General features: G+C 45.9%; 1 protein-coding gene across 1 annotated transcript in view; it reads right to left on the bottom strand.

The window, feature by feature from the left end:
• LOC144798609 (hydroperoxide isomerase ALOXE3-like) overlaps positions 1-25700 on the bottom strand; it is a 413185-nt gene extending 387485 nt beyond the window's left edge. The window contains exon 1 of the mRNA XM_078669567.1: positions 25511-25700. Coding sequence (XP_078525693.1) covers positions 25511-25657 — 147 coding nt within the window. The 5' untranslated portion in view covers positions 25658-25700. The remainder of the gene's footprint in view (positions 1-25510) is intronic.
• Between the last annotated feature and the right edge of the window lie 1511 nt (positions 25701-27211).

Raw genomic sequence — 27211 nt, 5'->3', positions numbered from 1 at the left:
TCTGGATTGGACATGTTGTAACTAGTGAAATAGGTGAACTTACTTCTAAGCGTTTTTTAACTTCCCTGTAATGGAGTTGGACAATGTTCCCACTGCATGTAATTAAAAGCATGTCTTAACAGGTTTTTTTGTGCTTGAAATGATGGCCATAATGGTACTAACAGAATACATCAGCATAATTGGCATGGTTTAAATATAAATCTTCAGCATCAGAAGCAGTGTAACACATTAAATCAGAAAACAATGAATGTACTGCTTGTACATCCCAAACATCAGAATGTATGTCCTGTGTTACCACATCTCCTAATGAAACACGAAACACGTATGGTATCTTGAGGACTTCTGTCGGACCATGGATTTCAAAAGCAACTTTATCCCAAATGATGCCATCTGTGACAGGGAAAGATAAATTATTTACAAAGGCTTGATCACGTTTTATGATGTGGGATGATGTATGTGAGCCAGAATTTCAACGATCAACATTACAGCAGAGCATTATGGCAAATATTGACCATTGATGAGGAAGAAGAATACTGTCACAAACCCAATCGACATGAAGAGGAAAATGAGGATAAGCACCAACCAAATGTAGGTCCAGGGTGGGAGCAGGTAAGTCTTTTTGGACCAAGATATGAAAATACTCGTTTTTGTCAGTGGTTGTGCCACAGAGGAAGACGAGGAGGAAGAGTCATACGAGAAGCTTGTATGGTTCCCAAAATACCAGCTTGCTCCCACGTTCATTAACAGTGGTAGTGCATGATCAGCTTGTTGAAATAAAGGACTGTCCGGTACTTCCACATTGGACTCATCTGCAGACTAAGCATACTCAATGTCTGTGTGGGAAGATGATGAAGGCACAACAGGCAAAAGGTCAATCGTAGTCTCCGTCTCACCCTCCATGACATGGGCATTAGTCGAATAGGCTGAAGTAATCGGATTCACAGAAATAGCGTTGCATAAAATTCTGGGAGTCAAACTATTCAGAATCGGCCAGATGGTATAGTTTGTATCTGTTTTCTTTGCGACCAGGCAAGGGTAGCAGAATGACTGTATGAGTACCCTTCAATGCACGTTGAACTCCATACAAATGGGCCAGCCTGCTCCTGCCTTACCTAAGACTCCAGCTGTCAAAGATTGCTTTAAGTCATGGTGAATTGCCCAAAGGCCTATATGGAGACAAAAACTGCACCAGCACCCCCCATAGACTTCACCGCGTCCTTCTACGCCTTAGAGGCAAAGGCTGGACCTTGGTTGGAATGGAAGGTGCCACAGGCAAACGTCATGACAAAGACACGCAAATCTCTAATGACATTTTGAGCATCAGCACAGTGTTGTGGCCAAACCCATAGGAATCTAGTGCATGAATCAACTGCAAAAAAATGTATTTATATGCAGTATCAGAAGTAAATGGACAGCAGTGATCAAGATATACACAGTCAAATGGCTGATTTGATATATATATAGCTGTGTTTGGTGTGGTACTGAAACCGTAAACGGTTTGATTTTTTGACAAATGTCACAAGAAAGGACATAATTATGGGTTTGTTTATACAAACCATGCCACCAATAACAGTGCTGTAAAATTGAGACAGTTGCAGACACCCCGGCAAGTGCAGAAGCCATGCCTTCGTGTGCGGCTATGATCAAAGCAGGTCTGCGGTCGATGTTGTGAATCCGCTGATCCCCAACTGACAGAATTGTAGCATAAGGAACTTGTTATTGAGATAAATGATAAGAATACTTTTAAGGGAAGGACTGCGGGTAAGCAGTTCATTATTTGTAGCAGCTATAGCTGCCAAAATGTAATTACCTATCTGTAACTGCGGGACTAGGAATAGGCAAGAGACGTGTCTTTGTTTTGCCGGGGTTTATTATTTCCAACAGTGAATCAGTACATGTTTTTCTCACAGCTCCTTTTCTGGGAGAACGGCTTCTTTCCTGGCGGGTTTTTCGGAGCACTCCCTCCTCCTTTCTCCGGACGGGGCTCCTCCTCCTGCGGGTCTTCGGAGGCTCCGTTATGTCCGCGCTCGCCGACACCCAAAAGGCAACAGAAGAGAGGCAGGTATCAGTATGGTGGAGTGAAGAGTAACAACCCACTACTCAACCCAAAAGGGGGGGGAGTAAGACACCCCGTGACAATCACTTCTAGGACGTGAGAACTTATACAAAGAGAGGCTTGTAATTGAGCGTTAAGGATATCACATTCATACCGTGACAAGTTAAACTAAGTCAGGCGTCTGCCTTTCGTTTTCTACCACCCCAGGAAGCGATTACGCACCTCTGCAAGCCGTACCCCTCCTGGTGTACGGCTGGGCGACTCGTGGGGTTGGCCTCCTGGCGTGTCGCGTTCTGCCGTCCCGGACGCTCCTCTTCTTCCCGATATCTCCTGAGACCCGGCTGCTTCTCGTGCTGTCGTCTCGTCTCTGGGGTTCTGGTTCGCCGATCCCTCTGCTTCCGATGTTCGTTCCTCGCTGATCCACCACACTCCGCTCTTCCGCTCCTCCTCGTTGCTTTGCCTTCCTCCACTGCTCCACTCCTCCTCGCTGCTTCCCGCCACTCCTCTCTGCTTCTCACTGTCCACTCCTCCGGTGTAGTAACACACCTGGTGGTCATCGACGCCGCCCTTTATCGGCGCCCCGGACTCCTCCTCCTCCATTAGCTCCTCGATCCGCTTAAAGGGCCCGTAGTCATCTTCCTCATCGCAGCTGTACCTCTCCTGACCCGTCCACAACGGTGTGTGCGGGGGCTGTGGAAACAAGAGGGGGGGTCACAAAATGTCAGTTGGCGCCCGGCCTCGGGGCGAATCGCAGGGCCCTTGTTACACACAATCCCCCCAGAACACTTCCGATCGGGAAGTGGATTCCTCGACAGGTAATCCGCCCCCTTATTGTCAACACCCCTCTTGTGGCAAACCCTAAAAGCATAGGGTTGAAGTGCCAGGAACCACCGCATGACCCTCGCATTTTTGGACTTGTTACCGGCCATCCAGAGGAGGGGCGCGTGGTCTGTGTAGAGGGTAAAGGGGCGCCCCTCCAAGTAGTAAGTCAGTTTCTCTACCGCCCACCGGATTGCAAGACACTCCTTCTCCACCGTGGGATATTTGAGTTCCCTGGGAAACAATTTCCTGCTAATGTACAATATCGGGTGGTTCATTCTGTCCACGCCCTCCTGAGACAGCACCGCTCCTATGCCGTACTCAGAGGCATCAGTATGCAGAGCAAACGGACGTGAGAAGTCCGGTGAGGTCAGAACTGGGGTTGTCGTTATCGATCGTTTAAGTGAGGAAAAGGCGTCCAACATGGCAGGCGGTGGTGAAGACAAGACCGATTGTTTTATGTTTGTTTGGAGTGCGTCCGTGAGTGGGGCGGCCATCTGAGAAAAACCGGGTATAAATCGGCGATAATAGCCGATTAGGCCCAGAAACGCCCGTAATTCTTTTTTTGTTTGTGGGAATTGAGTATCGGAAATGGCCCGCACTTTTTCAATTTGGGGTTCGATCATGCCATGTCCCAACACATAACCCAAATACTTCACCTTTTGAAATGCTATTCTGGATTTTTTTGCATTAATTCTCAAACCTGCTTTGGCCAGGGTCTTCAACACCTGCTCTAGGTATGTCATATGAGTGCCCCAGTCAGGACTGAAAAGGACGATATCGTCTAAGTAGGCTGATGTGAATGTGGAGATGTTCTTCAACACAGCGTTCATCAGCCTTTGAAATGTGGCAGGGGCACCGTGTAATCCGAACGGGAGCACTGTGAACTCATAGTGTCCATCTTCCGTCGAGAACGCGGTTTTATGTCGGTCCTCTTCTCTAAGGGGGACCTGCCAATATCCTTTGGTAAGGTCGATCGTGCTGATGTACTTGGCTTCACCCAACTTTTCGATCAGTTCGTCGATTCTGGGGATGGGATATGCATCGAAGGTGGATATCTCATTTAGGGCACGAAAATCCATACAAAACCGTCTCGTCCCATCTGGCTTAGGGATCAGAACTATCGGGCTTGACCAGTTACTGTGAGACGGCCGGATCACCCCTAGTTTCAGCATGTCTTCCACTTCTTGTTTTATCCCTTTTCTTCTGGCCTCTGGTATTCTGTACGGGCGTATTTTCACCGTCTTCCCTGGTATAGTGGAGATGTGATGTTCCGCCATGCTGGTTTTTCCGGGTATATCCGAAAACACCGGGGCGTGTGGTCCCAAGGTTTCCATCAGCTCCGTTTTCTTGCTCTCGCTCAATTCCTCGTTGATCACGAGATGTGCCAGAGTAGTAGACGAGCACCCCATTTCAGGGTCTGTTAGATGTACCTCTGCCGGAGGCCTCCCTAGCCATTTTTTTAGCATGTTGATATGGTAAACTTGGGTTTTCCGTGGATTTATCTGTATCCTATAGCTGGTGTTTCCGATTGTCCCGACCACCTTGTATGGTCCTCCCCATTCGGCCTTAAATTTCTGGGTAGAGGAGGGCAACAGTATCAACGCCCAATCACCCTTCTCGAGTCGTCTCCATTTTTTTCCCTTGTCATATGCGTTCTTCTGTCGCACCTGGCTTTTCTCTAGGTTGGCAAAGGCCAGGTCTCTCAGCTTGCCCAATTTGGAACCTAGATTGCGGGCGTATTCCAAGGTTTTGGCTGTCTCTTCCGGGGTTTCCTTCTCCCATGCCTCTTTGGTCATGTCTAACAAAGAACGGGGTTGACGACCGTATAGTAGCTCAAAAGATGAGAACCCCAGGCTACTTTGTTTCTGTCCGCGGATGACGAACAATGCTAGGGGGAGGACCTGATCCCATTCCGTACTGTTGACCTCTAACATTTTTCTCAAAGTGGTCTTCAGCGTGCGATTATATCGCTCTACCAGGCCATCCGTTTGCGGATGGTACACCACTGTCCGTATTTGCTGTATGTTTAACTGTTTACAGACATCCCCCATGAGACGTGACACGAAGGGGGTTCCTTGGTCCGTCAATATCTCCTTCGGGAACCCCACGCGGGAGAACAATTCTAGCATTTTATCCGCTACATTTCTGGTGGTGGTAGAGGCGAGTGGGAATGCTTCCGGGAATCTAATGGCGTAATCCACCAACACCAATACGTATTGGTGTCCTTTTTTCGTTTTCGGTAAAGGGCCTATGATGTCCATCCCCACCCTCTCAAAGGGGACTCCGATGATAGGAAGGGGTTGTAACTGTACTGCTGGAGGCTTTGTCATGTTTCTTTTTTGACACACATCGCATTTCTGACAATAGATCATTGCATCTTTGTAAATTCCCGGCCAATAGAAACACTTTAGTAGATTCTGTGTCGTTTTTTTCTGCCCCGGTATGCCCTGCCACCAGGTGTGAGTGAGAATAAAACAGTACTTGCTCTCTAAACGGGACCGGGACCACCAGTTGTTCCGGGTCTTCTTTTTTTCCTTTTCTATACAGTAAGTCGTTTTTGATAAACAGACGTGGGTAGGAGACCTGGTCAGTTCCTTGGTTTTGGTGGGCTGTCTCCCAGGCGTTGAACAAAGTTGGGTCGTTCGTTTGTGCGAATTCAAAACTTCTGTCCAATACCCATGGTTCAGGGGAGGCCATTGCCGGTATAGACGTCAGGTGTCCGGGGCAGCCCTTCTTACCCTGTCCAACCCTATGCTGTTTTTGAACAAATCAAGAAAGTCAGGATTGTCTGTTCCAATGATCAGGTCCTCAGGAAGGGAGGACAATACCCCCACTCGTACCCGGAACGGGATGCCATTCTTAGGTGTCAACGGTAGTACCGCCACGGGGTACGGTCGCACATCACCGTGGACAAACCTAATATACACTTTCTCTTGGGGTATCAACTGGTGAGGACGCACGTGATGGGCCTGCACCACAGATTGACGGCAGCCCGAATCAAGTAGGGCTTGTATCGTGTTGCCGTTGATCGCTATACTTACAAGATAGGCGTGTCCCATTTCTGCGGAGTATAGCACCGTCCGGGGTAGGTATCCCACCTCCATGGGTTCCTCGACCGGCTTCCGTCTCGGACATAGTCGTGCTATATGGCCCCAAGTCCCGCATTCAAAACACTGCGGCCCACTATGCGGCAAGGGCTCTGTTCTCCATGGCCGTGTCTTCAGGGGTTCAGGGGCTTTCAAGGGTTTCCTCTCGCTTTTGTAGGGGGGTTTCTGTTTTTCGGCTTCACTCGGCATGGGAGGACGCTGTTGTACTCGCGAAAATGTGTTTGCCATTTCGACAGCCTGGTTAGTTGTTAAATCATGATGTTGTTTTAGCCACCGTTGGGTAGCGAAAGGCAGCGCCTCCAGAAACTGTTCCAAATATATGCGGTCCATAATTTCTTCTTTGGTGCTATCGTTGGGGCTGAGCCATTTATCCGCGGCCATTTTCAGGCGGACAAACAGAGTTTTTGGGGTCTCTCCCGGTACACCTCTCTCTCGTCTGAATCTTAGCCTGTAGGCCTCTCTGTCTAGGCCAAGGTGATCCAAGATGATTCTTTTTATTTCTGTATACGGAGTGTACCCTCGGGGGTTGGCCACCTGGTAGGCGGCTTGTGCCTCCCCCACCAACAATGGGGCCAAAAAGAACGGCCATATCACTCCCGGCCATCCACATGCTCTGGCGGCCCTCTCAAAATTGAGCAAAAAGGCGTCAGGATCTTCCCCGGGTTGATACTTCTGTAACGAAACCCCCCCTATATTCGTGCGTATGCTGCCTACAGCCACCGAACCAGCAGTAGGGGGGGTCGAGTGCCCGGGCCACCACGGCCACCTTAATTAGTTCTCTGTCTGCGTCAGCCGCCCGCAATTGCTGCTCGGCCAGTCGTTCCAGTCGTTCCTGTCCTTGTACGAGGGTGGAGTTCTGGACTTTTTGGTTCCGTCCAGAGGTGTCAGGGACAACACCCGAAGACCCCGGAGTTCAACCTGTCTCGGTGCACAAACAAACAGAAACACGGGCTTCTCGATGGTGGCGTCAAAGACCAAAGGTTTATTACTGCAGGGACACAGAAGTCACAGAAACTGCACACGGGCAGTGTCTAGGAGCCTGTTCAATTTGTACAAAGAGGGTTACTCCTTAAATACTAAATATTCTGCTCGGGGCAAATTCTTTACATGTTACCACAGTTCTAAACATTCGTGTCTTAAACAATAAATATTTGGCGTTGCACAGGAATCGTCAACAGTATCTGATGTCAAAACATTACGAATGAGGGGTTCCCACTTTTCCATCATAATCCCATGTCAATTTCTCATTCAAGACCCGGACCGCCTCATCGTAAATTTCGTTACCTCCCCCTAATAAAGGCCCAGAAGGAAAGGAGCAGAGCCAGGTGCAGAAGATAGGAAAGTAGGATAAGAGATGTTTGTGGGTCGTAAATGGGCACGGTTACCAGCTTCGGCCGCCTAATCATGATCAGGCCAACGAACACAAGAACCAGTATAGCAGGACTGGCCTCAGGCTGGGGAGGCAGTTCTTGCCGAGTCATGCTGCCACAGCGTTGCTGGCCTAAGGTGCACGTGTCCCTTGCAAGGTGAATCGCCGGGTAAAGCCTACGTGTCCTTAGATGAAAAAGAGGTCATTGCGTGTCCATTGTCTATGTGAGGGCAAGGAATACAAAATGGCTTCCGTGTTCTAAGATGGATGCCATGGGTAGAACAGAAATGTGTTTGTAACTGGAGTGCTCTTGCTCGTAGCATAGCGAAAACACCAGGATATACTAAATGGATCATTTGCGGTTCACTGATACCAAAATTATGTATTTACGACAATGTTACAAACACGAGTAAAATCGTCACGGAACCTCAGACCCTCCTTTTGCTCTTACATAGGCAATTACTCAGTCTATATCAGAGTCAGAGTCTAATTCTATGCTCATTAGGTCAGTGACATGTTGTTGTATCATCATCCTGTCTCGTGCCTTTTCTCCTAATGCAGGTGGTTTTCTGAAACAGGTTGCAGCACAGAGACTACACAGAGCGGGACCACATTGGATAATAAGACAGCACGAGAACAGAAATACTAGGATGACACCAATGACCATCAGAACCTTCCATCCCCACGCTGATACCAGAGTCCAAAACCACTCCATGAAGGACCAGTTTCCCTTATCTACGTGTATAGAGTCGGAAATCTTGTGTAGCTTAGAGATCGCTTCATAGACTGTTGGAGCATTATTTGGAATAAAGACACAGCAGCTCGATTGGATCATTCTGCATACCCCACCTCGATCTGCAAGTATTACGTCTAGAACCATACGGTTCTGCAACGTCATGAGACGATCCGCCTGGAGCTCAGCTGTTAAGTTACTAAGGGCACCAGCAGTTTCTGTAATAGTAGATTCAACTACCCGTGTTAGTTGACGTAGATTTCTACTATTGGCCATAGGCCCCCAAAACGGAAGGAAACCTTTGAAGAAGTCTCCAGCTTCCTGACCAGCGGTATCTTCCTTGCTGAAGACACCTCTTGCTACTCTGGTCTTGTGATAATCTGAAGAAGCAGTGTATGTCGGAGGTAACAATCGAGCAATATAACATGAACCTGAAAAGTCAGCAGGCAGCCATGTATATGCTCTGTCCTGACAGATGAAGTAGGTACCTCTAGCAGTCAGAAAGGCAGGGGAGGAATTAGACGGAAATACGTAAGTCTCAACGCACTCACTCCTCCCTAGCTGAGCTCTCAGATTTCTCCCATTTCCTTACAAACAGACCTGACCTCGGTGAGGCACGACCCAAACTGAAGTGGAGCTTTTACGCTTGCTTTCCCCCAAACTAAGGCGATACTCGGTAGAGTTCCAACTCAAATACACCCGTAATTCATCTCTAGGGTAAGATGGAGTATTATTGACGTCTTTAATCATGTCAATAATTCCCTGGACTAAAGCTTTGTTGGCTGAGTTGTATTTAGTGGACCGTGGTGGACGCGGAGGATAGGTTTCAAGGGCATATGAAAAAATGGTCTGAAAGGCCTGAAATGATCCATTGTAGCTAAAAGGCAAGACTAGATAGGGAATGCCTTTATCCATAGTGTGAGGTATCAAGCCGCACACCCAGCAGTCTGTAGTATTAACTACCAGTTGGTGTTGATGCAAGAGCTGTACAAATGTATTGTTAATAAATTCTGAGCGCGAGCTTGTTCGTGTTCAGGAAATGAGTGAAAAGAATGCATAGAAGAAACCGTAGAAGTAGTAGGATCAAGGGGAGATACTGTAGTTACCGGCATGAAAATCAAATGCACACCAAAGATGATTCCACCCACCAACGTTATCAAAACGATTAAAAACGTAACTGCACATTGCATTAGAAAGCATTTGTTGTGAAGTATTCGGTACAGTCTATTTCTGCGAACGTAAATTACATTCTTTCTTTGCAGCTCAGGAAGCTCCATCTTCTACGACCGTTCGCGACCACTGATGATGTGTACGTAGATGAAAATGCCTCTATCAGCCCTGGGAGTTCCCAGAACTAACAGAAAGATCGACCTTGTGTCTGACCCCCGCAGATTCAACTAGGCACACAGCCACGACCCTACGGCTACCCAGACGGCAAGGCAATCTTAAAACAAAAAGAAACAATACAAAGTATTAGCAAACTTCCTGGCTGGAGGCAATGTATAGAAAATTCAAATCTGAAAATAGGCAGTTTCCTGCTTTATTTGTCCATATTGCGAGGTCGCAAGTTGTATCTCAGTTTTGCAGGAGCTGTCTGATCTGGAAACAATGTATTTTCAGCTGACGTTGCAATGTTCACGTTCGCAGATGGCAAATGTTCAGGGTTCAAAAGAGCAGTTTCAGGAGGAGAGTCAGAATTTGGTGAATCCGTGATCAGTTCTGCATCGCTGAAAGGTATGAACCTGGGGACTTGTTCCGTTTCAGAGGCACCGATTCCTTTCTTTACCCAGTTGTCGTAAGGAAGTGGCAGAGGTACACGTTTGACATGTGTCGTATGGATCCAGTTCTTCCTTCCGGCCACACGAATAGCAGTTCTCGTTGCTAGTAGGACTTGAAAAGGGCCAATGAATCTGGGCTGAAGATTTTTCGTTCTTGCAAAATTTCTAATGACCACCTGGTCACCCGGTTTCAGCTGATGGCCTGGACTCTCCGGTGGCTTTGGCAATGCATCGAAAACCTGTTGGTGAATAAGACTCAATTTAGCAGTCAAGTCCAAAAGGTAATCAATTAACATTGGGTATTCCAGCTGCTTGAATTCTTTTGGTCTAGGTACCCCCCAAACATTTGCAGGGCGACCAAAAACTATTTCATATGGACTAAGCCCTACTCTAGAATGTACAGTTGCTCTTGTTGATAGCAAAGCCAAAGGCAATGCGTCTGGCCAGGACAAACCCGTGGATGCTTGTATCTTAGCAAGTTTCAGTTTAAGGGTGCCATTGTAACCCTCGACTAAACCCGCGGACTGGGGATGATTCGCACTATGAAACTTCTGTCTAATCCCTAGGCCGGCACACACACTCTGCATAACTTTCCCTACGAACTCACTTCCGTTATCTGACCATACAATCCGTGGCATTCCGTATCTGGGGAAGTATTCTTTAAGAAGAATTTTGGCAGTGGATAAGGCAGTATTGTCCTTCAGCGGGTATGCTTCGATCCATCTGGAGAAAGCACAAACTACCACTAGGACGTATTTCAGGTTATTACAACGATCCATGTGAATGAAGTCTAGCTGGATCACTTCAAAGGGGCAGGAAGGAGGAGCGAAGTGACCTGCAGGTGTGGGGATTCCCTTGCCAGGATTATGCATCAAGCATACCATACAATTCCTCACCACTCTCTCTGCACACTTACTAATCCCATCATTCTTCCAGACCGGAGCCAACATCTTACAAATCCCTTTTGAACTGATGTGTGCTGTTCCATGTGCCATCGTCACTACTGCAAGCACATACGCATCAGGCAACATCCAACGCTGTTGTTCCGACAAGTCAATCCAACACCCACTCGAGTCCAATTTACCCGTGCTCTCTTTCCATGCAAGTTTTTCCTCCTCAGTCGCCTCTTTCTGAATTTCTTTCACGCTTTCCACTGTGTCTTCACACATTCCAGACTCAGAAATCCATCTTGCAGACGTTGCAACATACATTCTACTCATCATATTTCTAGATGTCTGTTTTGCAGTCTCATCGGCAAAAGCATTCCCACGACCAACATCATCCGTGATTGCTTTATGAGCACTGCATTTCACAATCGCAACTTCAGTCGGCAAGGTTAGAGATTCCAACAAGTCATTAACTAGCTGGCCATGTTGAATCTTAGTCCCATGGGACGTAATGAAACCTCTCTCTTTCCACAAACGGCCAAAACTATGGGCCACGCCGAACGCGTACTGACTATCTGTGAACACATTCACTCTCTTTCCCTTAGCTAAAACGCACGCTCTTGTTAGCGCGATCAATTCTGCAGCCTGGGCAGAATTCTGACTCACTCTTGCAGTCTCCACAATCGTACTCAAGGTCGTTACTGCATAAGCAGCAGTCACATCACCATTCTCCAATTTGAAGCAAGACCCATCAACATACAGCGTGCCATCTGGATCTGATAACGGAGTGTCTTTTAGATCAATTCGTCCTTTGGTTTCTTCCTCAGTTTTGAAACAACAGTCGTGTGGTTCGGAATCACTCGACTCTTGGCTAGTCGGCAACAATGTTGCTGGATTCAATACATTGCATCTCTTGATCTGAATATGACTAGCTAACAGTGTCAGTTCATAACCTGATAATCTAGCACTGGTAAGGTGCTGCGTCTTGGTTCGGTTCATGAGTGTATCCACAGCATGAGGAACCATAACCACTAGCATGTTGTTCATTACTAAACCAGCAGATTGTCGAATGGAGGCTGCAGCTGCGGCTGTAGCTCTCAAGCAACTAGGCAACGCTCTAGCTACTGGATCTAATGTTGATGAAAAATACGCACAAGGGCGTTGTTTATCACCAAATTTCTGTGTCAACACACTCAACGCGCAACCTTCTCTCTCATGGACATAGAGCGTGAATGGCTTACTGTAGTCGGGTGTACCCAATACAGGTGCTGAACACAGTGCATTTCGTAACTCAGAAAAACTCTGCTGACATTCAGCAGACCATGGTACCGGACTCGGAACACCTTTCCCAGTCAAGGCTACCAATGGTTTTGCCAAAAGAGAAAAATTTGGGATCCATTGCCTACAATATGAGGTAATACCTAAAAAGGCACGTACTTCTCTCTGCGTGCTAGGAACATTCATCTGTGTAATTGCCTTTATTCTCTCTGGGGTCAACTTCCTTCCCTCCTTTGACAAGAGATGACCTAGGTAGGTCACTTCTTGGCAGCAGTATTGCATTTTTGAAGGTGACACCTTGTGATTCAAATCTGACAAGTGATGCAATAAAGAAATCGTAGCTGTTTTGCAAGTTTCCTTGTCATCAGCAGCCACTAGAAGATCATCGACATATTGTACTAAAGCAGAACCAGGAGGAAGTACAAATGAATCTAACTGGCTTTTCAATGCTTGACTGTAAATGGATGGGCTTTCACAATAACCTTGTGGAGCGCGTTTAAACCTGAAGCTTCGTCCTCCTAGAGAGAAACCGAAAATATCTCTGCTTTCCTCGGCTATCGGAATGCTGAAAAAGGCATTTTTCAAGTCGACAACCGAAAACCATGCTGCTGTAGCAGGAATCAACGTTAACAATGCAGTAATGTCTGGAACCACAGGAAACTGTGGAATCACAATTTTATTAACCTCTCTAAGATCAATTACAAACCTATATACTGGAGGTTTTGTTGGGTCAGTTCGTTTCAAAATAGGCAGTACAGGACTATTACAGATATTACCTCTAGTTTCTTCTATAACGTCTTTCTCAATCAGATCATGCACTATCAGTAGGAGCGCACGCTCACCTTCACTAGAGATTCTGTATTGTGGAATTCGTGGAAGTTTGACATTTGCTTTCAAAGTTACTACATAGGGTGGAATTTCCAATAGACCTACATCATTAGGACCAGTCGCCCAAAGAGTATCAGGGAGTGAACGCAGCTCTGGTGGGAGCGCATCCATCGACAAGTACATCGGAGAGATTATTCTTTTACCCAACGTAAGCTGTACTCCTTCTGGAGAACAGTATAATGTCGCATAAAGGCGTTTTAACAAGTCTAAACCAAGCAGATTTTCGTTACAACCTGTCGTCAAAATCAGGGGTGCTTTCAATTGACAGGGTCCAACAGAAATAGACAAAGGACCAGAAACAGGGTTATGAACAGGGGCGCCCGAAAAACCTACTGAAACGTTTGTTGAGCCAGACAAAGGTGCGCCAGGGAGTTTCGCATGTATGATAGAACTTTTTGCTGCACCAGTATCCAACAGAAACGGTTCGACTATACCTGATGTTGCTACTGCGACATAAGGCCCACTCTGATCTACTGGAACTGATACTACTCCCTCTCTTTGTCCATGGCTGTCCTAGTACTCACTTTGCTGACCTTCCTCACTAGCTTCATAATAGTCTTCAACATGATACTGTGGAGACCTATTCTGTTGGGCAGATTGTCCGTTTCGCTGGTCGAAATAATTAGAAGGGCGATCACTCGTCTGCGGAGGCATAGCACCTCTTCCTCGACCTCTAGAATTTTGCATAGAACTACCACGACCTCTCTGAGCTGCCGCAGCATTATTTTGTGCCCGAACTGGACACTCATTCTTGTAATGACCTTCCACTTTGCAATAAGCACATTGATTCCATTGGTATTGTGGCCTTTGAAAATTATAATCCGTTCTTTGATATGACCCTTGCTGCATGTTAGTCTGATTCGTGCGAGGCGGATAAGCTTGCTGTAAAAGTACTTTAGTCTTTAAATCTTTCGTCTTTTTATCTGATTTTTCTTTCTCCTCTTTATCCCTATTTTCATAGTACTGGGCAGTCGCAAGTATCTGTGCAGTCGTAGAGACAGCCCACGCACTTTCAGAATTCTTTAATTTACCACTAAGTTCTGGCAACAGGTTGTGCACAAATTTATCAACAAATAATCTCTGGCCTCCTTCTGTGCTCATATCCTGACCACTATGATCCACGAAAGTCTCCTCAAATCTTGTGAAAAAGTCGGAGACGCTTTCGTCTTTCTTCTGTTTGCACGCGGACAATTTGTCCCAGTTAACGCGCAATGCTGGCATCAAGGTTTTCATTAAATCGATTATTCTACCAGGCAAATTAGCAATTAGGGGTTCTGGTTTGGAACCACCTATTTGTTGACCATCCGCTGCAATTATAGCTGCCCAGTCACCACCTAGGGCAACTGGATGATTCTCTTTACGAATTTTAGCCCAAATTGGTTGCGGTACTACATTACCAAATAGCAGATCTATGTCAGCAAGATTCAATACACAAGCGTCAACTGTTTGAGCCAACTCTTTGTAGTACCCTGCAGGATTTTTACGCGGATCTGGCAAGGCCTGTTTCACTGCTAATACTTCAGCTCGCTTCCATGGAATATGTATCCATACTCTCTGGAATTGGGCCGGAGCGGCTGCGATACCAAGGTTTACATTAGCTTGCACAGCTTCACGCCAAATTGGTGGAACCTCTCTCATTGGGTATTGACGATTTTGTTTCGTACTATGTTTCTCTAACTCCCTCGGAGAACGAAGGGATGGGTCATTCCTATAACTTAAAATCAGTTCCATCGCTTCTTTTATATTTTGACCAACTATCATACCTGCAGCAAACTCTTTCTGAACATTAATTAATTCTCCTTGATTTGATTCAGGGTCATCCTCTTCCAATTCCTCACGTAGAAGGAAACACATTTCATCGAACACATATCGTTGTGTCGGTTCATTCCATTGCATAAATGTATCTAATACATCTTGTACATTATATCTTCCAACTTTTGAAACCCATCTAAGAGCAGTGGAATCTAATATTCCTCGCTCTTCAGTACTGGGAAGCTGACTACGTCTCTGCACAGAGTCAGAGGTAGGAGTCTTAATCAGAGTTTTATAGAAGGGAGATAGAATATTGGAGACAGAATCAGTGATTCTCCGACGAACAGAAAGTGGAGTCATAATATTAGCAGAGGCAGTAAATAGAGTAGCAGTTGGAACAGATAGATTAGGAACAGTAGGAGTAGCAGGCAAAATAGCTTGTGAACTAGCAGGTGTGAACGACACAGGCATAGGTAAAGAAGCCGGCAACCCTGGAAGAGGGGTTGTCGAAGGAACATTAATATTGACCACAGGAGGTACAGGAATTTGATTCAGGGGAGCGGGAACAGGGACACCAGGTTGTCCAGCAACCGGTAATTGAACATTCGGTATAGGTGGAGCCGTAGCACCCTGTGCATACGGTGGGGGTGATCGTAACAAGTAAGACAACAGGGGATCCTTTTCAGGGTCCTCTACTATCTTAGCTGTACTCGATGGCAAAGCAGGATAGCACTTGTCTATCGCTAAATTACGCTCTCTATTGGCCACCTCCATCGCTTTTTCAGACTCGTTGAGTTGCAGTTGCTTAGCAGACTGTTCTAAAGTCAACTCTTGCTCTTTTTGTTCTTTCTTCAACTTTTTAATTTCTCTCTGTTTAGATTCTTTTCGCCAATAACGGAAAGAATCAAACATTGCCGGCCGGGCTTTCTTCTTAAACAACCTTCTTTCTAGATTATCGAGAACTTCAGGTTCAAAACTACCATGTAGTGGCCAACTAAGGACACCATCTTTCTCTGTATAGTGGATCCATACCTCGTTATAAGAGATAGGGCCCACACCAAATTTGCAATATAGATCATAAAGAGGAGTTCCAATCGGAGGAACCAAACACGAGTCCTCTAACTGGGAATCACTGTTGCAACTAAAACAAGACAACATACAATTTTTCCGACTTACCATTTTATAATCCGGAACACAAAACAAACAAGACACAAACAGAAAAGATGCGCACTCGAACCAAGAACTTAGGCCTACCAGAACTGACAAATGTATCGATACCTGAACTGAACAGAATGATTATCGTAACCAGAATAACCAGTGATAATCTTACAGAACTGAACTGAACTGAGAACTAAAAGGATTATCCAAACAGGAGCAACCCTCACAAAATACTTAACTGAGGTACTGAAGACGTCACCAAGGAGAAACCCGTCACGTCTCGCCGTACTGAGGACTGCACCTCGGGTCCAAGACAGGGCGACGGTCAAGGCAACGGACCACTGCAGCCGTCTGAACGGGAACCCTCGTGGAAGAGAACGTCGGGGCCACTTTTGCGATATGCCGGGATCGATGAAGTGGGGCGCCTCCCTCTGAAATCTTCACACGAAGCTCCTCGAACTCTTCAGGCTTTTGGACCGGTACCGAATGACGTCGCCCCACGTTGGGCGCCAATTGGAGTTCTGGACTTTTTGGTTCCGTCCAGAGGTGTCAGGGACAACACCCGAAGACCCCGGAGTTCAACCTGTCTCGGTGCACAAACAAACAGAAACACGGGCTTCTCGATGGTGGCGTCAAAGACCAAAGGTTTATTACTGCAGGGACACAGAAGTCACAGAAACTGCACACGGGCAGTGTCTAGGAGCCTGTTCAATTTGTACAAAGAGGGTTACTCCTTAAATACTAAATATTCTGCTCGGGGCAAATTCTTTACATGTTACCACAGTTCTAAACATTCGTGTCTTAAACAATAAATATTTGGCGTTGCACAGGAATCGTCAACAGTATCTGATGTCAAAACATTACGAATGAGGGGTTCCCACTTTTCCATCATAATCCCATGTCAATTTCTCATTCAAGACCCGGACCGCCTCATCGTAAATTTCGTTACCTCCCCCTAATAAAGGCCCAGAAGGAAAGGAGCAGAGCCAGGTGCAGAAGATAGGAAAGTAGGATAAGAGATGTTTGTGGGTCGTAAATGGGCACGGTTACCAGCTTCGGCCGCCTAATCATGATCAGGCCAACGAACACAAGAACCAGTATAGCAGGACTGGCCTCAGGCTGGGGAGGCAGTTCTTGCCGAGTCATGCTGCCACAGCGTTGCTGGCCTAAGGTGCACGTGTCCCTTGCAAGGTGAATCGCCGGGTAAAGCCTACGTGTCCTTAGATGAAAAAGAGGTCATTGCGTGTCCATTGACTATGTGAGGGCAAGGAATACAAAATGGCTTCCGTGTTCTAAGATGGATGCCATGGGTAGAACAGAAATGTGTTTGTAACTGGAGTGCTCTTGCTCGTAGCATAGCGAAAACACCAGGATATACTAAATGGATCATTTGCGGTTCACTGATACCAAAATTATGTATTTACGACAATGTTACAAACACGAGTAAAATCGTCACGGAACCTCAAGGGCCTGTACCACTTCTTCCATCTTTGTTACACAGACGGAGGCTATGCCCGCATTCTCCACCACTGTAACTGCGGGACTAGGAATAGGCAAGAGACGTGTCTTTGTTTTGCCGGGGTTTATTATTTCCAACAGTGAATCGGTACATGTTTTTCTCACAGCTCCTTTTCTGGGAGAACGGCTTCTTTCCTGGTGGGTTTTTCGGAGCACTCCCTCCTCCTTTCTCCGGACGGGGCTCCTCCTCCTGCGGGTCTTCGGAGGCTCCGTTATGTCCGCGCTCACCGACACCCAAAAGGGAACAGAAGAGAGGCAGGTATCAGTATGGTGGAGTGAAGAGTAACAACCCACTACCCAAACCAAAAGGGGGGGGGAGTAAGACACCCCGTGACAATCACTTCTAGGACGTGAGAACTTATACAAAGGGAGGCTTGTGATTGAGCGTTAAGGATATCACATTCATACCGTGACAAGTTAAACTAAGTCAAGCGTCTGCCTTTCGTTTTCCACCACCCCAGGAAGCGATTACGCACCTCTGCAAGCCGTACCCCTCCTGGTGTACGGCTGGGCGACTCGTGGGGTTGGCCTCCTGGCGTGTCGCGTTCTGCCGTCCCGGACGCTCCTCTTCTTCCCGATATCTCCTGAGACCCGGCTGCTTCTCGTGCTGTCGGCTCGTCTCTGGGGTTCTGGTTCGCCGATCCCTCCGCTTCTGATGTTCGTTCCTCGCTGATCCACCACACTCCGCTCTTCCGCTCCTCCTCGTTGCTTCGCCTTCCTCCACTGCTCCACTCCTCCTCGCTGCTTCCCGCCACTCCTCTCTGCTTCTCACTGTCCACTCCTCCGGTGTAGTAACACACCTGGTGGTCATCGACGCCGCCCTTTATCGGCGCCCCGGACTCCTCCTCCTCCGTTAGCTCCTCGATCCGCTTAAAGGGCCCGTAGTCATCTTCCTCGTCGCAGCTGTACCTCTCCTGACCCGTCCACAATGGTGTGTGCGGGGGCTGTGGAAACAAGAGGGGGGGTCACAAAATGTCAGTTGTCGCCCGGCCTCGGGGCGAATCGCAGGGCCCTTGTTACACTATCTTAGTCATGGATCTTGTAACTGCTGCTACTGAACATGTGGCAACTGCAGATTTGGCTGCCTCATCAGTCAAAGGATTAGCAACAGCATGTGCTCCCACACGCTGATGGCCAAGAGTATGTATAACCTGTGTGAGTGGGAGATGTTCTTTAAGGTCCGCCACTTGAACCCAAAGCGTTTTATGCTTTATTGCGCTGCCATTAGAATCTCGATATTCATTCTGAGAGCAATAAAATAAGTTGTCATTAAAAGACTGGACAAAGTAGTAAGAATCATACACAATAGGAGTATTCACATTAGGGTCATAGCTCTGCCCTTTGTGCCGTACAGTTCCCAACTGCCTGTTTATGCACAATAGAAGACTTAAATTCACCATTTAAAATTGAACCGGCTACAATAGCACAAGCTGCTGAATAAGGATGTTTGGATCTGATGACAGGTTGAGCCGAGCTGTTGGCATTAATTATATATTTGTAGTCATCCATAGGAAGCAACAACAATGGAGGAGAATAAACAAGTTCATACTGTACAAATTCCTGTGTCTGAAGAGCAGGATCAAAGATAAACGTTACATCAGCCGATGTCAAAGAATTAGCCCTTTGTATCCATCGGGATATAGAGCTTTAGATTTAGGTACACTTGCCTTAGTCACTGCTTCTAAAGCAGGGATAGGCGAAACCATAAGAATGCGTTTCCCCGCAGTCAAAATCATTTCAACATTCGAAAATTGCGCTTCCACAGCTGTGTATGAATGTGATATGTATGCAATAGGTACTGTGTCTCCTTCATTGAACGTTAAGTAAGTGAAACCCAATGTACCCGGTACAATAAGTATGACCAAATTCGTGGAAGAATCACACGTCAACAAGTAGTTAGTCACTAGCCGATCGGACTGCAAAGATGGTAGAATAGAGGTGTGTTCCGGAAGCCAGCAGGCAGAAGAATATGTAGGTTGTATCAATGCGTAGAGCGGTTTGATACGCTGGGCATAATCGGGAATTTATGTCCTCCCAAAATGTAAAAATCACAGCAAAGACTGAAGCTTCTTCACTGTAGACAGAGGTTGCAATTGTGCACATTTCTTCAGAAAGTGGGGGGCTAAGCCCCTACCTTCAGTATTGATCTTGTAGCCCAAAAAGAGCACCGCATAACAAGCGATGTGTGATTTTGCTAAATTTAATTTGTATCCTTAGTCGTCAAACAACATAATAATACGGTCGACTAGGACAAGATGCAGTATCAGTTAGTCGTCTGTCAGCTAAATATCATCGACGTACGAGAACGCATCTGAATCTATGCTATGCAACAAAGACACAACACATGCAGCAAAAGCCCTGAGGCTGCTCTTATACCCCATAGGCAAGTACGTCATTTTTTTCTGATTTCCGATGACGGGAAATGCTGTCAAGTCACGACTCTCAGGAGCCAAGTAATGACTGTAGAAACCATTGGATATAGCCAGTGTGGTTTTGTATTTTTTATGAATAAGACTGTTCACTAGCGCAGAGCTGTGTATGTTCTGCATCACAAATGTACGACAATACTATTCAAATTTCGATAATCTAATACAATGCGATATGAACCGTCCGGCTTCAATACCGTAAAAGGAGGATTATTCATTGGTGATACACAGGATTCAATTGTACCTTGAAATTTCAATTGAGTCAGAATGACACTATGGGGAGCTTTAGCCTCATGCCTGATAGGATATTGCAGTTTAGGCTGTGACATAGATCATAATGGTATCTCATGGACCGGTGAATCTCTATTTCAACCCACCAGATTATGGTACACTGCTGGGGCAGGGCAAATACCCACTCAGATGCATAAGCCTGTTTAGCTTCCTCAGGGACGTAATGTGAAAAACTCGAAAGTATCACATCCTCCCCTCTAGAAGCGGCCATAACAAATGGTGGAGGCCAATCTGCCTCCGCCAACAAAATGTCATACGAGGAGGTGAGAGTTTCCCCAAAAACCACTGTCATTTTAAGGTGTATATATCACCCTCAATTTGGAAAACAATTTCATCTAGTCTATCCGGGAGCGCAACTCGAGTATCTGCTATTTTTACTGTAATAAACGTATCAGTTGCTCTTGCCTCCAGATAGGGATGCAGTGCCTCCCGCACTATGGTAACCTCTGTGGCATTGTCGAGCAGAATCACTGCCCATGTACAGTCTAGGAGTAGCATTCTCACCGTCTGAGGCATACTTCGCTCTTAAAGCAGCAACCTTTTTCTTTTGATACAGGGGTCGAAAACAAGGCAGTCTGTCTTATTTGGCTTTTACGTCAAACTGTTGAGTTTGATCCCCTCCCTGTTGCGTGGTCCCACCTTTGCTGTGATCTTAGCGCTCCCCACTACAGACTTGAAAGTCCGATGTGTCCTATAAAGAACAAGAAGAGTGCCCATCAGGGACTTGAAAACTATCAGAAGTTTTAATTTTTGCAAAGTCGTGCAAATCATAAGTTCGCTCAGAAGAATCAGGTGTCGGTGAACCAGAACGCAAATCTTGCATCTGTTGCTGTTGCCCCTGTTTTTTATTTCTCCAGTTCTTTTTAGAAAATAACAGGTGCCCATCCTTATCAGTGGGGGCTTTTCGTTGAGCTTTAGTGTGAGTAAAAGGCTTAATTCCCAGACTATTGCGCCCTAAGGTTTTATAAGCTTTAGCAATAATCTTTGGCAATCCGCTCTGTCTGTGTCAGCAACAGCCTCCAAGCGTTGTGCCACTTGTAAACTTACAGCTTCAACCTTTAGATTAGCAGCGATTATATCACAAACAATATCAAACACCCCTACCAGTCCTATCTCCAACTCCAGGGCCGCTACAGCCCCGTGTTCATTCTGAACACGTTTTATCACGAAAAGCAGAACGGTCATTGAGGGAGTGCCAAAACACATTGACTATACCGCTGCAAACACTCTAACCCAAGTGTTACAATCAGCTAACTCAGGAACAAGGCCTTTAGGTAAGCTCATGGTCAGAATCCTGTGTTTTTCCACAGGCGTGGTATTTGGAAAACCAGCTTTGAGTTGGCCAAATTTTTCAGCACGCCAATAAGGATGTAAGTCTTATTTGGTGGACACTTGCCCATCACTGAATTATTCATGACTGGACTGAAAACTACACCACCAGGTCACTGTGGTTGTGCAGCAACTCCAGGTGGTCCCACCTGCATGTTGCGCAACATGAACTGTATAACAGCTCTATGTACACGTATTAACAAAGTGTGTAATCCACATAGCTCTGCGACTGTAGCAGTAAGATAATTTGGGAGTGGTGTATACCCAGCCAAAATGGGCCATGTGGCCCCATCAATCGATAAAGGGGCCTAAAGGACCGCTGTCAAAGGGTGAGGAAGGGCACCATTAAACCATATAGTGTGTTGCCAAGCTGTTAATTTAACTTCAAGAGTTTGATAAGGTCAATAATCCTGCGGTGGTGCAGTGGCAATATACTCGTGGAAGAAATTATCAGTGCCATTCGCTGCAGGGAAGGTTACCCAAGAATAGAACACATTGAAGTGGTGGGCTGCATCCGCCTCAATAACAAAAATAAGATCATCATCACCATTAGGGACTCTATATTGAGTCAAATAAGCAGTGACTGGCGCGCAGTTTGGAGGCGCAATGGCAACTGCCATAATGGAAGAAAAATATGAAACAACTTACTTGCGGCAGGCAAAACACCGCATTAGAGAAAGAGGAAGACCTTTTAGAATTCAAGCTTGAAAAACCTAAAACTTCACTAAATAGGAGGTTACACCCTCACACTTTCTTCAGAAACAAAGGTGAGGGGATTGTGGACAAGCACAAGCACTACTCAGGAGTCTCGCAGATAAGTACCAGACCAAACATTGGGTGACATGTTGTGGTGATTCTGCACATACACAGAACTATATGCAGAAAACAGGACCACAGTGTGTAGGGGCTGAGCCTTTCTATCACCTCAGTACTCAAAACCCAAATCTGACTAGCTATAGTGTCTCATTCATTCTCCTATACAATCATGAAGCTACGAATGATTAGACAACTCAGAACACCACACTCCAGACTCTCCCAGGCATCACGGTAGTAAGACATACCCTTTCGCTCACTCACTCATAATTGTCCACAATAGGAATTAACAGAGTCACTGTTATAGTTGACCATGTTTATTTTAACTATAGTGCTCTAACATGCAGTAAATGAGCCAGTGCCAGCAGCAAAACACATAAACCTAAAACAGTTAGCATTGTTGCAAATCCATAGATTATAAAGGGGGATGTCATCGTAAATAGGCAGTGGATAAAGGACTATAAGGCCTAACCACCCCCCCTTGGCTAGAATACGTTTTATTGTATAAAAGAAGAGCTCTGGATAGTGTCAGCTGACCCCATACCTTAGTGCCTAGATGGTATTTCTATATCATAGTAAGAGCATAGCTCTTCTCCCTGGAAAGGTCCCTGTCCAAGTGTGTTTTAGAAGAACATGCATCCCCATAATATGAAAGAACGAGTTTCCAGCAAAAGCAGCTGTGTTAGCAAGTTTTGTCTAGGGACCTACCAGAACGGAATAACAAGGGGCATTGTTTATCGACCTTGCACACCGTGTTCAGACTAAACTCCGGGAACAGGCATATAACGCAGAAAACAGACGGTTCTCATGTGTAAGGCACAAACAGAGTCTTACAAAATAAAGTCATGTAGTAATGTGCACAAAAGCAGCATCATGGCAGCAGAGCTCAGGCTAACTTAGCAATGTCGACAATGAACCTAACGGCCATATGACATGACCACAGTTGAGAGAACAAGGGGTTGGTTGCAACTTTAGGGGGAAGTACACGTGAAACAGAGTTGGTATTAAGACAAACATATACAATCTTTCAATTGGAAAAAGTTGATAACTTGGCAAGCTGCTCAAGATGTGACTCCTTAACTGAAGGGACAAGCAATAGTTCTCAAAATTGACAGCCAAGTAGCCAAATGTTATGTCAACAAAAAACAAGGAGGCCCGAAAGTGAGAGCTCTAGTTCAATAGCTTTTGTGATTTATTCCTGGATGAAACAGAGTGGTTTGAGCTTGAACGTGGTTTATTTACCAGGGAGTAAGAACATTCTAGCCAACTGGTTCAGTCGCAATCTACCTTCATACTTAGAGTCTCACGTAAGAGAAGAAGTGTTTTGGGAAATAGCGCAGTTTAGAAATCTTAAATTGAACCTATTTCCATCCTATGTATAAGCAATACCCTTCTCCCACAGTTTTGGATGCAAGAGCATTGTCCCCAAGAGGGGTTAAAGGGTGCCATGTCATTGCCTTGGCCAAGAGCCATTCTGTATGTTTTTCCCCTCCGCCCGACGGCATTTCAGAAAACTCAGGAGAACTGGGTAGTGGTATTTCGTTCTAGCATTGTCTGCCCTGTTTTCCATTATAAAAAAGATGTAATGTTACAAACATTTCATCGGCAGTTCCACCCTTTCCCTTTCAACCCCACCTTGCACAGCGTTGTTATGAATTATGTAATTTTGGACATTGCAATAATGTTATCAGTCATGTCGTAGAATAAGTTACGAGTGACTCGATATGTGAGGTAATTAGCAGTGCATGGAAAGGGCAACAATTTCACTTAACTATAATGTTCCATTAACCTTTGTTTTTTTCCAGTGGATTTCTAAGGATTTTTTAAATTTAAAGTAAGATATTATTAGGTCATATGCAGAGTGGGGTTAGGAACAGGGCCTCACCTGTGGCCAGGCCGTGCCCCCGCTACACAGTAGCGCCCATCATTCCCACTGGTGAACACAGCTGAGTATGTGATGTAATAATATAATAAAGGTAAAGTAGACCTACTGAATTTGTCAAAGGGTCGGAACACCAAAATATAAATAGCTGGCCTATTGTATTTATGAAGGGGTCAACACATAATCATATATAAAGCAGACCTATTGAATTTGACAAACGTCACCAATAACAACAATTAAATACGAGAACTGACAGGGCAGAAATAAATCAGTTGATGGATTACCCCAAAACATTCAAGGAAAGAGCTGAGATAGAGGAGTCTATTTTTGGTAAACTTTTGAGAAGGTTGGTCAAGTTATTAGCAACCCCCCCCCCCCCAAAAAAAAAAAACTCTTCCTATGGTAACTAGATCCTAACTGTGTAAGATAGATAGATATATAAATAGATAGATAGATGGATAGATAGATAGATAGATAGATAGATAGATAGATAGATAGATAGATAGATAGATAGATAGATAGATAGATAGATAGATAGATAGATAGATGGATGGATGGATGGATGGATGGATGGATGGATGGATGGATGGATGGATGGATGGATGGATGGATGGATGGATGGATGGATGGATGGATGGATGGATGGATGGATGGATGGATGGATGGATAGATAGATAGATAGATAGATAGATAGATAGATAGATAGATAGATAGATAGATAGATAGATAGATAGATAGATAGATAGATAGATAGATAGATAGATGGATGGATGGATGGATAGATGGATAGATGGATAGATGGATAGATAGATAGATAGATAGATAGATAGATAGATAGATAGATAGATAGATAGATAGATAGATAGATAGATAGATAGATAGATAGATAGATAGATTTAAAGAGAAAGGAAGAGTGTAGAATCTAATAAAGAAAGGGAAAGTGAATACATAAGTTACTGATGAGACAAAAAGAAAGAAAGGGGTACAAAGTCTGGCAAGAAAATGCTCCCTGAAGAGAGCGAGAACTGAGAGGGCAGAAATAAATCAGTCTACAGGAAGAGCAAATGTGAAAAACATCGGGGGAAATGCGAGAATGGAGCGGTGAGGGATAGTGGCAGAAAATATTGCAGAGGAGAGCGAGAGAAGCAGAAAAGGGTGCCTAGTAAGAGACAGCAATTAAATATCGACCTTACGGAGAGCGAAGAGAAAGCGCTGGGCACAGTGTACAATGCCAATCACGTGGATCCGCACTTGACGATCCGCATTGAAACCTCCTAGTTTCAGCTCCGTCCCTAGCGCCCTGACGCAGCATTGTAACTCCTTCCAATTAATGAACATTACGACTAGAAATTATAGTGTATCATCACACACACACTTTACTGCCTGCGCCCTCTTCTGCACGCGCGCCCAAACCACTACTTACATCTCTTTTATGGGAATCGGAGTGATAGTGGCCGAGACTCCGCCTTTCCCCCTCGCCCTCGGACCCCACCAGGGTGATAGAGGTGGAGCCCAGAGTCTTGACATGGAGGGCAGTGCCTGTCACCACCTGTATTTTGTAGTGAGCCATGTCCTCGAGAGCAGCTCAGCGGTCCTGGGTGACTCGGGCTGAATCCCTTCTTTCTGAAAAGAACGTGTAGCAGCGCCTTTATAAATACCTCCACCCCCAAGGAGCCCGGCCCAGATCCGTGCCAGGTGCGCACGTCAGAGGCTGACTTTGGAGACACTCCAAGGCTGTTGGCGACTACCGCTTGTCACCTGAAAAGCGTGTTCATGTTCACTTACTTAAGTTTGCACATTCTGTGAACAATATTTTGCACTGATTACAGTTTTAAAAAGGCTGATAAAAGATAGAAATGGAGAAGTCGCACTTTATATCGGTATTGTATGGGTTCCTGCTTGGAGACAGTCCCAGTGCTACCTGCTGTTAGAAGCATCAATTTACACAAAGGCGGTGGCAGAAGCCCTTTCAGAGGGGCACAGAGGTGCTACTGAGCCCAACCGTGGTTGTTGAGGCCTTCTACTCCTGGTTTCCTGGGGCAGACCTACTACGGATCCTGAGCTACTGGGCCAAGTACCTCTGATGCACCTTACTGTCAGTGGCAGATGTGGTCGAGCAGCCAAGGTTCCCTCAGGAGGATGTAGATACAGGTCAGTTGACAGGACTGATAACTCAAAGAATAAACAGTACAAACAAACAATCAATGTTCAGCCAAACACTTGCTTTTATATGACAAAGGTGTATTTTATTTATAACTTTACACAGGCAAAGGTATATGGCATTCAGAAGCATCAGCACAATCCCCCTTAAGGTCAGGGCTTCAGTAGTGGTCAGGCAAACCCCTGTCCTCACCCTCCTTTGTGTAAAGTGTTTGGGTTTACTCCCCATTTACTGATGGCCTTATCCAGGGACTGCAAACTATTAGGCTGTACTCAAGAGTTATCCCTTTCACTCTTTAGGAAATAGTCCAAGTGTCTATGGTGCAAAAGACCCATTAGCTGCAAGCCCCCCAGGGTCCCAAAGACCCAGTTCCAGTCTTACCTTTCCAGCGGTATGACAGTCTTTATGGGCGCTCATGAATCCAGATGCTGTTTGGTGAATTTGGCCTGCTTGCAGCGTACATAGCAGCACCCAGCAGTGCAGTCTCTCTCTGTCGAAGAGTGCTGCTGGTTCTTTCCAGTGATCAGAGCTTCTCCAGCTCAGCAGACATTGAGGAAAGTTTCCCCCGCTAGCAGAGAGGTGGAGAGTGCTGGTGTGATCCTTTGACTACCAACGGGAGCTCTTGCAAGGGTATGACATCCTCATTGGTGTCTTAGTGATCCTCTGGATCTCCATCAGGTGCTGATCACAGGGTGCGAAGCGATACAAAAGGAGATGATGGATGGAGCGTTTGAGCAAATCAAACACTCACCCCCAGTCAACTGATCTGGGTTTAATCCATCACCATTCTTTAGCCCACTCAGCCACCCCATTTCAGACATGGCTATATGCAAATCAGTCTGACCCTGTGCCTCATGGGAACAGTCCAGCCCGAACTGCCAAGCCATGTCTTCCATGGACCGGAAACAAGCATCCTGGGACGGGCATGACCCACTGTACACATCAGTAATCCTTCAAGCCAGG

Source organism: Lissotriton helveticus, chromosome 12, assembly GCF_964261635.1.
Source record: "Lissotriton helveticus chromosome 12, aLisHel1.1, whole genome shotgun sequence".
Classification (NCBI taxonomy): domain Eukaryota; kingdom Metazoa; phylum Chordata; class Amphibia; order Caudata; family Salamandridae; genus Lissotriton; species Lissotriton helveticus.
This window is presented reverse-complemented; position numbering and strand designations above follow the sequence as displayed.